At 33.4% G+C, this 17,947-nt stretch overlaps 1 protein-coding gene across 9 annotated transcripts in view; it reads right to left on the bottom strand.

The window, feature by feature from the left end:
* The window catches only part of LOC128205193 (transmembrane protein 47-like), a 49,472-nt gene that overhangs the window by 12,464 nt on the left and 19,061 nt on the right, over window positions 1-17,947 (bottom strand). Inside the window, exon 1 of one of the 9 annotated variants that reach the window (XM_052906675.1) lies at window positions 8,161-8,551. The exons of the other annotated variants lie outside the window; for them this stretch is intronic. Coding sequence (XP_052762635.1) covers window positions 8,161-8,362 — 202 coding nt within the window. The 5' untranslated portion in view covers window positions 8,363-8,551. Of the gene's footprint in view, window positions 1-8,160; window positions 8,552-17,947 lie in introns of those variants that run through there. 9 annotated transcript variants of the gene reach the window in all.

Here is a 17,947-nt window from a genome sequence, read left to right as displayed (position 1 = left end):
AATACATTCAGAAAATCCGATTTCAAAACACACAGAAATGACTTGTTGAAATAACTGTAGTTATCCTAGTTAAATATATTGAAAATTGTAAGATATTTCATGCTTTTCATTTAAAAGAAACGTTGATTATTAAACATGTAGACTAGATTTTCAACCTATTTAGTTATTTTTTTAAAAACATGATATGAAATGAGACAAGGTGTAATTCTAAATGGAATTTGAATACAAAACAATTTTGGAACCGGTAAAACCGATACAATACCCTTAGGATTTTGTGCTACATTGTTGTCTAAGAATTTCAACAATAATTCCCCGCAGACGATTTCGTTGCTATGAAGAACTGCAGCGAATCGACCAAGATGTAATGCGACCTGACAAAAACAACACCCACCTTAACTTTCCGTACAAGGAAGTAAAAAAGGACATTCTAGGTATCGCGGATAAGAAATAAACGGTAATGATAAACATTTATTAGAGATTAAAAATATTTTTCATCTCGCCGTATTGCGATAATCACCCGATAATTTTCGTAATAGCATTAGGCTTGAAGGCCCGTAGATCAATATGTGTTTAAGGGAGACTATCGCGTTAATGGCGAGCAGCAACCAACCATCAGCGTCTATTGTTTTGCGTTGTACTACGTACGACTTTTCGTTCCTTTCATTCATGTTGTTCAATGAAACGTTACTGTGTCAATCACCTATCATTTCGTACATTTCCCCGTGGATATCGACATTGATTTCGGAACTTCACATCAGGCCTGCATTTAAGCCTTGTCAGTAAGAAGGAACTTAATATGAAAAACATAAATACAACGTTACTTATTAATAATATCATAGTTCCTTTAAGTTTATTTGCAAAACTGGTATGCATTTGCATTACATTCAAGTTATTATTATTAAATTATAATAATTATTAATTATTTATTTCTCCAATGTCTATTATTCAAATATTACCTTCTGGATTTTGTTTAACTTCAAGTTAAACTATTGTAACTCATTTCTTGTCTTTTTATATTTTTAAAGATATATGAGTTAACAAAGTAAGTTTAATCTTAGACTCGTTTGTGGATAAAAGATGGGTTATTTTAATATAAGGATCAAATTGTTTCTGTCATTTATAATATATGTAGTTTACAGAAACAAACGCGACTATTCCACAACCATTACGGAAACGGTAATGCCTAAACCATAAGAGTATCTTTAATATGTATGCGGGCGAAAGTCTCGAGTGGAAGCCGGTAACGAGGTTTGCCATGTAAACGGCCACGCAGTGTGCCCAAGCCCGGATATTTTCATCCGCCAAGCATTTCTTTTCCCGCGTTCACTCTTTCTTGCATACCGAACATTTATTTTAAGAGCAATTTTGACAACGTGTGTTTTTCTTTCAGATATTCCACCAAAAAGCGCGTGCAAAAATGTTTATTGACGTCATGACGCGCAGTATAGTAAACGTCAACTATTTCTGGATTGACGTCTTCGTTTTGAATGTTTAATTTAATTTTCCATTCAAAATTTTGTTGATGCATATCGTGCTGAATCTGCTCTTTTAAATATTTCTATATTTATTCTAAGATGGCTCAAAGATGCTCGTGAGTCGTCTTACTAGAGGTTGGATGAAGCTTGGAAACGCATGTACGTTATGAAATAACAGCTATGGATACAGATGCAAGGGAGAATAACAGAAGACATTCTGACAGTGTGAATCGGCACAGTTATTTCTCCCAACAAATCAGTAAGGTCTTAATATAACCATATGTTTATCAACAGGCTTGCAATCAAAACAGTGCCACCGGGTATCATATAAATAAAACAAAGAACAGATACCGTTTTTCAAATGTTTATGATACAACCATCTAAATGTGAAAGCGTGCGATTCCTAATTTGTCGGGTCTACATATATATTTTGTCTTCATTTCAACGCAGTCTAGTGATAATGCTGGTACAATATATGGTTAAATACTCGTATTTTGCCTCCTCCCACAAACTAAAAACAAAACGTGATAATGCTGTCACAAGATGAGGCTGATTTCAGTTCAGTTATTTAGTGTAAATAGCTATAATTGAGACATGAAGAAGGATAATATATGTTATCTATTGAAAGTTGCTGTAAAAAAACGTATTTGCGAAAATGGAAATATTATATTTTTCAATTTTATTCAATCACTTTCTCAAAATGCTGCATACAACCTGTGATATCAAATATCTCTGGCCATGTTCTTAAACGTTTTCCGGAGTTCCAGTGAATATAAATATGTTATCGTATTTCATCGTGTTGAGTTTATGTTGCAAATACCAATTTAAAACACCTGATGCATCTATAACAACTTTTGCGTCTTGATTTCGTGCAAACAATAGTCACGAACTGAATAAACGAATTGGTCACGCAATAGACCCGCGTGCTCCATACTTGAAACTTGCGTCAAATGATATCAGATATTATTAAATCCTGTGTTTTAAAAAGCTGCAAAACTTCCGAAATGGTATACAATTTTCAAATGGCTGCAACCAAACTGTTCTATTGATATCAAATACCACATCTGTTATATTTCGTCAAGATGTTGCGGGCTTTAAGCACATCAAGGTTGGCAGCAACATAGATGAGGGGATATATAGCAAACTGTTTTAAGTATTAATTTTCCCAGTAGCCTGATGATAATGTGACATGGCCACAATATTTTGTTACCACATGGCTAGACTTGTAAAACCATTTTACCAAGTTGTGTATGGATTTCATAGGTAACACGTGCCCACATGATTAAAAACAATGTTATCAGTAATATTTGACTCTGTTATTATGCATTTGTATATAAACGCATGGATGTAGTATAGAGTATAACATGCTTGCCCTTGAACTATGTTGCTAAAACGTTCTTTTCTCCGTTAAAAAAATCGTCTTTCTTCTCATCATTAATTGACAAATATAGTGAAGGAAGTCAATTATGTATGACCATATGGTTAAGTTTAGTTGAATATATGCAAAATATTTATTTTAGGCATTAACAGGAGTTTCGAAATGCAGTAAATACCAACACAATTCTTTTTAAAAACTGTTTTGTTTTTTTCAATTCACTTGATCCGTTAAATCCAATTTAGAGTGTCGTAAATCGTAATTAAAACTTGAATAAAACCTCACTTAAACACAATAATTTATTGTGAACAAAATGCGTTACGCTGAAATTTAATTTTAAATGGAATTACCTGGAAATTCTCTACTTATCCTTACATCATCTAAAATCCATGTACACTTTTCACTTTCACAATGAGCTAACAGTCCAATGTGCATGGCATTGTCAGGTGACACTAGCTCAAGCCAATGAGGAGTCACAAAACTGATGAATATTGCTGTAATTGTTAAAGCCAGCGAGGCGTACGCAAAAAGTTCAATTAACGCCATTGTAAAACGTACATTGTAGTTTTCAATTCGCAAATCCTGAATTTGATTAAACACGCAAACATGAATTTCAATGCGCAAAGGCGAAAGTATTGGTTCACAACACTATCGCTGTTATGTATCATCCGATAATTCCATTAAAATTAGTATGATATAGCGATCCTTCGGAGGCAGAAAGATTTAAATAGTTTAGACTTGAATTGAATGAAATGGTTTTTATAAGAACGTCTGCCTTTTGAGGAACTGTGTGTGTGATATATCACGTGTATTGACTTGTTTAAGTGCATGTTTCTGCAGCAGCTTTTGATATCAGACTTGATACTCTCTGACATTTATTACAAATAAACGAAAATTGTATCTGTACAATTGTCAACGTTACTCTTAATGTTTACTATTCATATTGCATTTTGGGTGTTACAGGATTTATTTTAATGTCGACCATAACGATTTGTCGTAGCTGTCATATAACGGTAACAAATAAATTAAAAATTATTGGTCATATCTATATACAAAAAGTGTGTGCAAGGTCTTCGCTATGACATGAGTTCATAGATGTTGTACAACAAGGCCGTTCTCCATCAGAAAAAGCTGCAGTTATTGTGTTTAAAGCGAAGCTACAGTATAAAATTTCTTACAGGAAACAGTAACTATGTCAAGGTTTCTCGGGAAATGACTGTAATTTAACGCCGCCATCAAGCATTATACGTTCTACACTTTCTGAGCTTACAAATCTGATCTGTTGTAATGTACAACAATTAATTTGTTTACTAATTAACTATAGTCCTATTTCCGTCAGATTAGGTGCAGATGGAAGGTGATTGTTTCAAGATAATAAAACAAGAACGAGCTTAAAGTAGTTAAATTATCACAACATTTGAAAAAACAGTAGAAATAATAAAACTAATAATACAATAATTGTTCTTATTTTAGATAATTGTCGGCATTCATTTCACAATTCGCTGTTGCTATGCGACTCTATTGTACTGCGCTTTTAAAACAACTTCTTGCATTACCTGTTATTAGCAGAAACCGGCAATCATAATTTGTATCATCTACTTAAACACGAATAAGAGTAGAGATGCAATATAAACTATCAATTTTATCTTAAACAATGCCTTTATATAATGCATCATTGTCATTAATAGTAATGATTTCTATATTTAGACTATAGAACGGGCTTTAACTGTTCAATATTTAAGCGAAGAAAAAATAAAAAAAATTGACAGAACACAAATGTAATATATAGCATAATTAGGTTTGGATAATGATAAATTACCTGGAAACTCGCGACTTATCCTTTCGTCATCTAGAATCCATGTACACTTTTCACTTTCACAATGAGCTAACAGTCCAATGTGCATGGCATTGTCAGGTGACACTAGCTCAAGCCAATGCGGAGTCACATAACTGATGAATACTGCGGTAATTGTTAAAGCCAGCGAGGCGTACGCAAATAGTTCGATAAACGACATTCTTAAACACCTTCTTTAAATGAAAAAAAGCTTCCGATTCGCTAATCCGTGAATAGATGAAACTCGAATTGTATTTTACGACAGGAGTTGTTTTTATGTTGAGTATAATGACATTTCATAGCGTATATAAAACAGTTACTTGATGATTAAGCCATCAGTCATGTTCAAGAACGCTATTTGTTTTCAACGTCTCCGCTAGGACACGAATTCATAAATATTGTATAACAAGACTGTCCTCCCTTACAGAAGCTGTAGTTATTGTATTCAACGCGAAGTTACGCATTACTCAAGCTACACATTACTATTAATATGCATTATTTATGTCGAGAGCGGCTGTCGAAATGACTGCAGCAGATGCATTTTAACTCAGCTATCATTCATATCCTCCTTACTCTGTAGTGACTGACAAACGTTATATGGTATGTTGTAAGTTACTATCCTTTCGTTTTGCTGATTTACTATATACATAATTCTGTCATAATAAGTGCAGAACAAAGGAGATATTTTCACAATTACAAAAGATCAAGTAGTTTAATTATAACAATATTTCAAACAGTAGCGATAAAAATCAAAAACAATCATTCTAATAATTGAACTTCATCAAGTACAAGTACGGTGCTTATTGAGAATGTGTTTGGTACATTTCTCTCGACTAACAAATATGGGACTGTATGCATTCGGATATAACGAGGTGAATGCAATGGCCGATACACGATATTTACACGGGAGTTCTAGTATAATTTCATTTTTTTTTATGATTTGAACCTCGACAACGGAAGCTGAACTTAACAAAATAATATTATGACGAATTTTGTGGATACATGAATCTAGTAATAGACCGGGTATTATGTAAACACTTAAATTGAACTCCAAGTCTTGATATTTGATATGTATACGAATTATACCCTTTTTGATAAAATACTTGTTTTAGTACACTACTATGGCATATTAAAAAAAGTATAATATATTTATAAGCAGTCTAATCTTTACTTTTGTATAACACAGTTACATGTTACGTCAACAGAGTGCATTTGTCAATGTGCGTTTGTTTTCATTGATACCTTCTATGCTCGGGCCCGATGACTAAACATACTCTTTTTTCGAAAATGACCATTTACTTTGGAAAACAAGACGCCAATGCGGCAACGCCGCATTAAAGTCGGATTTTTATTTGACGATGAAATTTTGCAAACCGAGGATTTGAGCTAGTGACCTAGTATTTTTAACCAAAAAGACCCATATTTATTCTTTTCGGAGATATCGTTTATACAAATAGCCTGATGAACAGAAACTATTCTATTTGTATGAGGAAAAATGATCATTTTATAAATACATCAGCTTTTCCAATAAGACCTGTCCCAGGGACCGAATTTTTGACCCTAGATGGCACACTTTATCATCTAAGATTTCATGTACACAAATATTTTTAAAGTTAATTAAAATTGAAATTTTTGAAAAATATGGGTAGATATGTAATTCATGATTGGGATATGTGTTTATAAAATAGCAATTGAATTTAGTGGTTGCCTGCAAGATTTGACCTAGTGACCTAGTTTTTGATCTGAGGTGACCCATATTCACAAATATTACAGACAACAAGTAGACAAATATTCTGAGCAAGTTTGACAAAAATTAATGATTTTTTATGGCCGTGGAATTCTTTCTCCTAAGGCAGTAACTCTGTAATTAGCTGTGTAATTATGATCTATCACTGTATGAAGTTTTATTAAATTCCATTTAATAGTTTTCAAGTTATGATCCGGACAAGAAAAAGGAACAAAGGACACTAACTATGTAATAAGCTGAAATAGAATTGCAATTCCTATACAATGGACTCCCGCTCATTATGATCTATCACTGTATGAAGTTTTATTAAATTCCATCCAATAGTTTTCAAGTTATGCTCCGGACAAGAAAAAGGTAAGAAAGGGCAATAACTCTGTAATTGACTGAAAAAGAATTGCGGTTCCTGTACATTACACTTCCTCTCATTATAATCTATCACTGTATGAAGTTCTATTAAATTCCATCCAATAGTTTTCAAGTTATGCTCCGTACAAGAAAAAAATAACAAAGGGCTGTAACTCTGTAAATAGCTGAAATAGAATTGCAATTCCTTTACACTGCACTCCCGCTCATTATGATCTATCACTGTATGAAGTTTTATTAAATTCCATATAATAGTTTTCAAGTTATGATCCGGACAAGAAAAAGGAACAAAGGGCACTAACTATGTAATAAGCTGAAATAGAATTGCGGTTCCTATACACTGCACTCCCTCCAATTATGATCTATCACTGTATGAAGTTTTATTTAATCCCATCCAATATTTTTTTAAGTTATGCTCCGGACAAGAAAAAAGTAACAAAGGGCAGTTACTCTGTAATAAGCTGAAATAGAGTTATGGTTTTTGTGCCCTTTACTTCCTCTCATTGTGCTTTATCATTGTATGAAGTTTTAATAAATTCAATCTTGTAGTTTGCAAGTTAATGTCTGGAAAAAAAATTGACAGCAAAAAAAATAAATAAAGGGCAATAACTCAATAATTAGTTTAGGTGGAGTTATTGTTTTTGAACACTGCACTTCCTCTCACTATGCTTTACCATTGTATGAAGTTCCAATGAATTCCATCCAGTATTTTTCAAGTTATACTCCGGACAAAAAAAAGTAACGAGGGGCAATAACTCAGTAATAAGCAAAAATAGAGTTTTTGTTATTGTACACTCGCATTCCTCTCATTGTTCTTTACCATTGTATGAAGTTCCAATGATTCCATCCAGTACTTTTCAAGTTATACTCCGGATAAAAACAAGTAACAAGGAGCAATCACTTAGTAATAAGCAAGAATAGAGTTATGGTTATTGTACACTGCACTTTCTCTCATTATGCTCTACCATTGTATGAAGTTTGATTACCATTGGATAAAAACTCTTGATTTTATTACATACAATGAAAACTTTAACGCAAAATTGTTAACGCCCGCCCGCCCGACCGCCCGCCGCCCGGTTTTCGCCATTCTATAACCCGTAATTTTTCGATGAAAAATATGATGAAACAATGAAAAGGAACAGTTTGAACATCGCCGAGCTTGATTCTTTCAGGACAACTTCTCATTCGAATTTGATAAACGAAAATAGCAAATTTCTGTTCATAAATTGCTCATTGACAGAAATGAGAATAAATGCATTCTTATCTCCCTGAGCAAAGTCTTAAACGGTATTCAAAGACATTTCAAATGTTAGGAACGAAAAAGTAGTTAATGCTCTGCAATTGATTAGTAATTCAAAGCTCTTGCCTGGAAATATCCTGCTGATCCTGACGTCATCAAGAATCCACGTGCACGTGTTCTGTTCACAATATGCTAATAAGCCCATGTTCAAATGTCCTTTTCCCTCTTTTGATTCAAATTCTAGCCAATAAGGTGTCACAAAACTGATAAATAGAGCCGTCTCAATAATCGCAACCAATGAGAAAGCAAATAGCTCAAGAAGCGCCATTCTAATGAATGTCTGCTCTTGGCTATCGATTTGGAAAAGTATTGGTCTAATCCATGCAGAGTCTTGGGTATTCCATTATTGTCACTAAATACTGCACTACGACCATACTTAAGTCATAATTTTACACTGAACAGGGATGTGTTTTGAACGCGGTCAGTGTTTACATTGTGAAGATAAAAATGCACTTATGTCTTCATTTGTTATCTCAATAACTATTTAAAAACTATAAAGAAGTTATCACATGTTGTAACCTAATTGTAAACTGTGAGAAAGATCATTTGGAGTTGCATTAAGTTGAACTGTTGTTAAACAATCATCAACTCAAGTGCTTTATCACGATCTCATAATGTTTTTAAATGCATCGTAGTCATCTAATCTGGTTATGAATAATATTATAAATGATATAATAACAACCATTGTTCTTCATCTTATCCAGTCCTTATATCTGAGAACACTTTGTATTCAATTCATAGTACTAGGATAGTCATGCATTAACTTTACTACAAACGAACATAAATCAAATAGATGAAGACGCTACTCAGCGATATAAAAATATGTTATGCATACCACTTTGCACTTTGTTTCTTACTTAAGTGTTAATTTAACTTTAACCTCCTCCAGCAAAAAGATCCCAATTAATATTGCGCAATTAATTCGTACAAAATGTGCAATAATGCGTTTTGATAAAAAAAATGTATTGTATTGAAATTACACTCAAAGCAATTGATCTAATTTTCACAATGATAAGGAGTTGTTAAACTTTGGAATGAGTAGGTGATACACATTGGAATGAGGAGCTCATACATATTGAAATTAGGGTGTGGTTAACATTTGAATGAGGAGGTTATACACATTGGAATGAGAAGGTCATACATAATGAAATAAGGGTGTGGTAAGCATTTGAATAAGGAGGTGATATACAGTGGAATGAAGAAATCATTTACATTGGAAATAGGAGGCGATAAACATGTAAACTTGGTCAAAACTACTTGCCCAGTATCAAACCTCTTTGTTAACCAGCCAAATACTCACTGTGACCATGCTTAGAAGCAGAAGGAGAAGGCTCTTTGTTCAGCAGTCAAATACTCAATGTCATCATGCTAACAGGCAGAAAGAGCAGGCACTTTGCTCAGCAGCCAATTACTCAACGTGAACGTGCTTACGGCACAAGGATCAGGCTCCTTGTTCAGCAGCAATATACTCCATATAACCATGCTGAAAAGCACAAGGACCAGTCTTCTTGTTCAGCAGCCAAATACTCACTGTGATTATGCTTACAGGCACAAGATACGGCTCCTTGTTCAGAAGCCAAATTACTCGCGACTAACATGCTTACAGTCACATTGATCAAACCTCCTTGTTCAGTAGCCAACTACTCACTACACTATGAAAATGCTTGCATGAAAACTTACAACACCATGGTTCAAGCTATTCATCCAGTAGCAAACAACTTGTTGTGAATATGCTTACAGCTACACAATAAAAAGTACTTGTCCCGCTACCACAAACCGACTCTAAATATGCTTATAGGCACTCTGATCAAACCTTTTTTTTCCGCAACAACTACAAGAATGCAAAATACTATTTGTTTCATAAATATCAATAATACCATTATATCTACAGTGGCAATGAAAAATACAAGTACACCCAAATACTAGAGTAAAAAAATCAAATAATAACCCAGTTAAGATGAAAAATGCAAAGGGTAAAAACTAAGCTGAATGAGAGACACGTGCAGACATCACATAGCACGCACACATCAAAATAGTTTCAACAAATTGTGGTGGGATTACCGCATCGGAAAGTAAATGAAACACGAGTTTACTGCAACACGGTTTCACAAGGTATTTAACCTAACCCATATGCACATAAACTCATTCTTGGCAATAATTTTAAAAACAACACAATAAGACTGATTATATAGCCAGCATCAACTTTGCAACAATAAAAATAAGAAAAACTCGCATATAAATTGACAAAGTAATAAAAAGAAAGAAAACAACTGGATACATACATCAATTATCCTCGAATAAGTCTAGCTGGAGCATCAATGCCAGCCCTTTAAGGGTTCGATGCTGTTTTTCGAAGACAACAATCTTATATAGCTCCCCTTAGCAAATTGAAAGCTTAGAACTCTAAACGCATCATTGTTCACACCAACAGGTTGAACAAAATAAAAACAAAAATAACAAATACATGTTCGTGTGCTTGACGAAGAGTCTCTAGTATATGCGGATGACAAGAGCAACACTTGGGGAATCTAACGCTGGCCTCTATCGAAATATGGCTTTAAGTCCCATAATTGTTAGTCAATTAAAGTCAGTTAATATTGCAGGGAGTTAAAATCAACATGGATCTTATCTCTAAAACAGTATTATTCAATTAATGATAGGCATGTATCATTTAAAATAGTACTTCTATTACATCGGTATTCAGGTCATTGAGCCGCTTAATTAGTCTATTAAATTAAACATTTTAAGTTCACGTAGACAATTGCCCTGGATGGGTAAAATCATTAGAGATTAGGTGTTAAGATTATACGTGTAATTATAAAGAGAATGTCGTAAGGCCTTTTGGAAATTTTTAAAAGGGTCATCAAAATTTATATTCCTCTAAATCATTGCTTAAGCAAAGAAGTCTTATAGAAATACGTTAACGTGGAAAATCGCCATTATGGATTAGGGTGTTAACACTGTAATTGTACATAAAGAGTATGTTGCGATCCCTTTTGGAAACTTTTAAGAGCGTCACCTTAATTAACATCCCTCTCAGTTCTTGCTTTAGCAGTTAAGCAGTCTTCATTTTTTACAGGAACAATACTCATCGACGTCCGAACACACTCCAATCACAGCATCTCGAACATTTTCCGACGAAAACAGCCTCTGATGTACATCGGTGCATTTGAGTACAACAAATTTGTCACATTAGTAATAACAATATTACTTAAGCGTAGTGTTTAAACGTGTTATTTTAATTTCTTTAATTTGATTGCGAATGAGGTGTGTTATTGCATTGATAATTAAGATTCTTAAGATTCACGAATATAGTATTGTTAATTTTCTCAACAAGCGTGAGTTTACCAGATTCTATCTTTATATTGCTACCAAACAGTTAAATATTTGTGAACTGATGCAAATATGACTGTAAACATACACAGTAGAGATACTTATGCAACGATTGTAATTATATTGTTAAACAGAACTTGACAATAAAACTGCAAAAGGGCAGTGCACTTTTTCTGATGACAAAATGGTGTTATAATATTGAACAATGCAGCCTTTATGAATTCTATTAGAAATCCAATACGGGTTTTTTACAGTCAAAGAAAAGCCCAGGTCAGGGAGCAAAGACAGGGTAATAACAACATTACATCTTGGTGATGATAATAAGACAATATAAAGATAATATAACAAAGAAATCCAATCGATGATGTAATTTATAATATAAAAATTAAGATGTATCAGTAACGAAGGTTGTAATGTAAACATAGCGTAATCATGAGTGTTTAAAACACATAACAAAATGTCAGTGAATCAATAAACTTAAACATGTTCCCCATTTTAAATATGAATCTATCAGACTGTGGGCCAAATGTTTAGAACTATGTTAAATGTTAACAATGTAGATGGAGTTGTTACTAACTTTAAAAGGCCAAATATCGTATGATGTGATTATACATTAAACTAGAACAGATACACTTGAAACAGTTCTTTATAACTTCTTAGAAACACTGCAGATCACATGGGTGTCCATGGAACTTCAAGGGCAGTAATGAATTGAAAGTTAACAACGATGATGTTGATAACCCTGGTAAGTTTAACAAAATTCTAAATAATCAGTCCATTGTCTTATAAATGTAATTAAAACGGCAATTTTTTCATACGTTGAACTGCGGCAAATTGTTTACACTTTAATATTACATAATTTAGTGCTAATACTGCAACAATCATCCTTACAGTATTTTTTCCAATTCCGATTCTTATATCTTAGTGAGGCCGGTTAGAGTACCAGCTGAAAAAATACATAAAACATATGGTATCAAAGTCTATAAAAAAAGTGTTCTGCAATGCCGATGAAACAAAATTGCAAAGTCGTTATTGAAAATATTTTATAACATTCAAATTTAAACCTAAGTTTAGTTTATCGGACACTATATTCTTTTCGGGCATAATGTTTAGATAGGTATACGCTTGGATCTTAAATAAATTGAGCAATTAGAAGCACCATTTTGAGCATCTGTAAGAATAAAATATTAGGGTAATAAGAAAAAAATGAGGTTTGGGGATTAAAATGAATTGGGCTCTGCCTTAGAACCTTAACATTGCGTTTGGGCCTTTAAAACATTATAAGTGAATCATGATGTTGTGCAGTTTCCCTAACATTAAGCGAATATTTCAGTCAGAACACATTACACATTTTTAACACATTAACCGTAAAACCTTCAGAGTAAAGATAACCAGACACATGTTCGTTATGGATAGAACAATTGTATAGTTTTGGTTAGTTGACATACAAGATTTAATGCTGAATACCTTCACCGATATATTTGCAGTTTTCTTCAGGATGAATTTCGGACAAGGAAGCTATACGACACAAACAATTAACAAAAAAATCACCTTTATGATATGAACTCATTTTTTGTCGCGATTTATAAAAAACAAAAAATTAAAAATGAAGTTTTGCTCATGTAAATAAACATGACAATGCTACCAAAGACTTTAATAGTTACGTGGAAAAGCTTTATTTATCCGGACATCATCTAAAAGCCACGTGCACGTGTCCTATTCACAAGACGCTAGAAGTCCCATATGCACGATCCCTTTGGTTGCGATACCATCGAACACAAGCCAGTAAGGCGTCACGAAGCTGACGTCTTCGTTATAGCGATCAAGACATAAGCAAAAAAGCTCCAAGAAAGCCATATTATACGATTTACTATGCAACAAGCGTCACCATTTATTCCTGACAGCGCACGTTATTTTACCGAGACTTAGCAAATCCATAGAATTCGATAGGAATTTTTTTTACAAACTCATATATTAATACTATTATTTTCTTGATATCATATTTGGAACATTTTAGGTAACATGTTTTTAATAGTGTGCGTCGCACTTTCGATCCCGGTTTACGGAACACATATTTGTGATATTTTTGTTCCTCTTGTAAAACAGCATCCGATACAAACTTTCTGCATCTGGTATCTATCATATCTGTTTGTTTTACCTTTCCATTCACCTTCGTTCACACGCAAGCATGCAATACACCTTCTTTCAGGAACTTTTTTTTATGGCGGTCTTGAAAAAGTGTCATAAATTATAGTTTGTTATCAAAGTACTTGATGTATTAAGGCAAAATAATGTATTTCATTTTAGTTGCGGGCCTTTAATTGTGCCCTGATAATCATGCAATTTATTTGCTAGTTTCGATTATGTCTTTTTGAAATTATCCACGCAGTGACAGTTATCTGGTAAAATAAAATGGTGATCGGAGTAGCAAAAGCCGACTTAACCCCATTTTAAACTAGTCACAGAGTAGCATTTACCGACAATATCCAAGCAAAAAAAAATATCCGACTATTTCATATTTATAATAGCCTAGGAGTAGCGAAAACACTTTTTCAAAAGTTAAAAGCTATCCACCAAATGGCAATAACCGATAAATTTTCCATTCAAAACTATCTACGGAGTAGTATTTAACCAAATATTTCCCATTCAAAACTATCAATCGAGTAGCAATAACCGAATATTTCCCATTCAAAATTATGCACGGAGTAGTAATAGCTGACTAATATTGAACATTCTTCTATAGATCATAACGAAAACTGATTCGAATAACATCCGAACAACCTCTATAATACGTAAAAATTATAAAAAAGAGCACCATTTGGGGAAAGTCCAACGTTCATCTCTATCGAAGTATGGAATAAGTAATAAATGAAATCCAATAAATGTCGCGGAAATTTTAGATCAGGATGCACCAAATCCCTAAAATAGTATTTTTTCTAATAATAACATACATGTATCATGTTAAATTTTATCTATTTATCATCGGTATTCAAAAGGTCATTGAGTCGTTAAGTAAGTCTATTCTTATGAGGCCTTTTAATTTAACGTAACATATCTCCATGGAAATCATGATGGGTATAACCGTTAGGAATCACGGATTTAAGATTGTATATAATAGAGAGTATGTATTGATGACTATTGGACTATTTTGTAAGAGTTACTTTAACCTATAACTCTCTTAAGCATTGTTTAAGCAGTTAAGCAGTCTTAAATTTATTACAGGAACAATTCTCATTAACCAAACCTACTCCGATCGGAGCGCATCCAGCAGTTTCAATCGAAAAATTTCGGATATGGTTTGATTCCCAGTGAGGTGAACTATTGCATAGATAAATAAGATTCCTAAGATTAAAGTCTCTTGGATTAACTTTTAATTGAAATTACTACGTAATCAACTTGCATCGTAGTTAAATGTTAGAAATTCTGACATTGTATACTGTACACACACATCATAAGTTGTTTTCGACGGAAAATGACCGAGGTGTTCCGATTGATTATATTCTTGAAGACTAACCTTTGTGCAATTTATACAGAGATAATAATGGAACCTCGCCGTCAAAGAAGAATAATACACTATTTCAATGTAAAGTTCACCCCGCTTGTCATAAAGTTTGATGGTTAAATTTCGATTAATAACTCTTAACTGAAGATATTAAAAGCGAAGCTTCTTAATCAAAATTTATTACGCTTTGATCCTGAAGGATTTTATGAATTCGATAGTTTCGGTAAAAAGGGATTATCCAAATTCAACATGTTATCAATGTATCTAACAGTATTGTCAATTTTCTCAACAAGCGCGTGTTCCCCAGATTGTATCTTTATATTGCTACCGAATAGTCAAGAATTTGTGAACTGATGCAAATATGACTGTATATATACATAGTAGTGATATTAATGCAACGATTGCAATTGCATTGTTAAACAGAAGTGAGTATACAAGGACACGTTGGCATCTTGACGATGTGACTTCAGAACTGCAAAAGTGCAATGCGGTTCACCGAGGACACAATGATGTTTTAATTATGAACAATAAAACCTTAAAAGATTCTCTTAAAATTCGATATGGATTTGTAATGATCAAAGGAAAGAACAGGCCATGGAGCAAGGAATGGGCAGTAGCAGCATGACACATATTGGTGATGATGAAAAGATTATATGGAGATAAGATATAAAACTTATTCATATCAGTGATGTAATAGCTGACATATGAATTACAATACATGAGAAATGTAGAAAATAAATCAAATCAGTAACAAAGGTTGTAATTCAAGCCTAATTCTGATTGTTCTGAATAGACATGGGGAAGACGTTACTAATGTTGTAAGAACGTGTGTCCAACCCATTTGCTTTTTGTATACTCTATATCAGTGTTGTAAACACCGATCATGCTGAAAGAAAAAAGGCAATACAATATGTTTAAATCAATAAGTAACTGTCAGACTATGTATAAAAATGGTTATCATTTCACATCGTTTAACTGCGGGAATTGCTTAATATTTGATATACATATTATAGTTCTAATGGTATTATATATATTTATACATAGTGTGAAAACAACCATGCATGGTGATACATTAGAATTTAAAAAGCTATTAAACATTTGGTGTCAACGTATTTAAAATGGTATTTGTATGCCGATGTTAAACGTCTTTTATGAAAGCCAATTATAACATAACAATTTTAACTTACTTTATTCATCTTCAAAAGTATTGTTTCAAGAAAATGAATATAAATGCATAAGGAATGAAATGTGAAATGCCTTAGGAACTTAACATTACGTTAAGGCCTTGAATGGATGTTAACCATAATTTAATCTTGGATGATGTGCAGCTTCTCTTACATTTAGTGAATATCCTATTTAGTATAAATTACACAGTTGATTACACCTTAACTATAAATACTGGAGTGCAAAGATAACAAGACACGTGTTATTTACAGATAAAATACATTCATCATTTTTTATTTGGCATACAAGATCTAATGTGGATTGCCTTCACCGATTTATTTATTAAGTTTTTAGAATGGAATTTGGACTTTGATGTCAGTAACTGACAGATATTCATTTGAAAATAATTTACAAATTCAAGCCTAATCATACAATTTTCAAAAGCGCTACAAACGAATTTTTGCAAAATGAAGCATGAAGCATTTATAGAAACAAATTGAACAAAAAAGCTCAAAATCGAACTTCTCATGATATTTTATTTTCAAAACAAGAGTTTTGTTTTCATTGCACACTTTTGTTCTACAATAAATAAGAGAATAGACACATACATTGGCACCAAACACAACAGGAACCATAAACAAACATCGCTTTTTACTACATCAACTCTGAATATCGAATTGACAATGCAATCCAAAACTAAACATACGTGGAAAAGCTTTATTTATCCGGACATCATCTAAAAGCCACGTGCACGTGTCCTGTTCACAAGACGCTAGAAGTCCCATGTGCACAATCCCTTTAGTTGCGACACCATCAAAGACAAGCCAGTAAGGCGTCACGAAGCTGATAAAAATTGACGTCTCCGTTATAGCTATCAATACGTAAGCAAAAAGCTCCAAGAAAGCCATATTATACGATTTACTATGCAAAAACGCATCAACGTTTATTCCTTCCAGCGTACGTTATACTTTTAGTCTAAACAAATCCATGTACTTCGAAACAAAGCTATTTATACATACACATAAACGTCGAATGACAATTATTTTCCTGGATATCGTATTTCAAACGTTTTGTCATAGTTTTCTATGTTTTGCGTCGCACTTTTATAACTCGGTTTTCTGAACACATATTGATGGTTGTTTTTTTATTCCTCTTATGAGACAACATGCGATAAGAACTTTCTACAACTGGTTTCCATCATTTTTTGTTTATATTTTTTTTTTCGTGATAATTTTGTTTACACCGAAGCATATCATACACCTGAAGAAATCATACAACTTTTATATTTTCCACCATTCCTTAAGGAGCTACTTAGCTCTACTGAGGATAGCAAAGCAATTGCGCTGGCGCGGTGTCCGTCGTCAGTGCACCCGTGCGTCTGTACACAGTTGCTTATGAACGCGGTCTGCTCAACTGAGATCAGTAGAGCTTGCGCGTTGTCCGTCGTCCGTGCGTCTGTAAGCAATTGCTGGTAAGCGATACAGTCTTCAGTTTTGGTTGTATCCTAATCAGTCGTATAAAGTAGTTAGATAGCAATGAGAGCTGACGGTTCCTTTCTAAAACAAATCAGATCCGCCCATGCATGACTAGATTGTCGCCTTAAAGATGTTGCAGTATTACTCAAGGGATATAACTTTGAACAGAGAGTTGTGTATTAAAGCAGTAGTTCTTTCCCTTGCCTGTAATCAAATGCATTTTCTAGGGGAGTCCATCTGTATAGCTATGTATTATTGTAGTCTAGTTTAGCCTTTTTGATACATATTATCACTGTTTGCTTCCATTTAAATGTTACCAAACAAATCATGTCAGTAGAGCAAAGCCCCTCATGTGCCTCTTGTTTAATAGACGGCCAGT

This window comes from Mya arenaria, chromosome 10 (assembly GCF_026914265.1).
Source record: "Mya arenaria isolate MELC-2E11 chromosome 10, ASM2691426v1".
NCBI classification, from domain to species: Eukaryota; Metazoa; Mollusca; class Bivalvia; order Myida; family Myidae; genus Mya; species Mya arenaria.
Note: the sequence above shows the minus strand (reverse complement) of the source record. Positions and strands in the feature narration are given on the sequence as shown.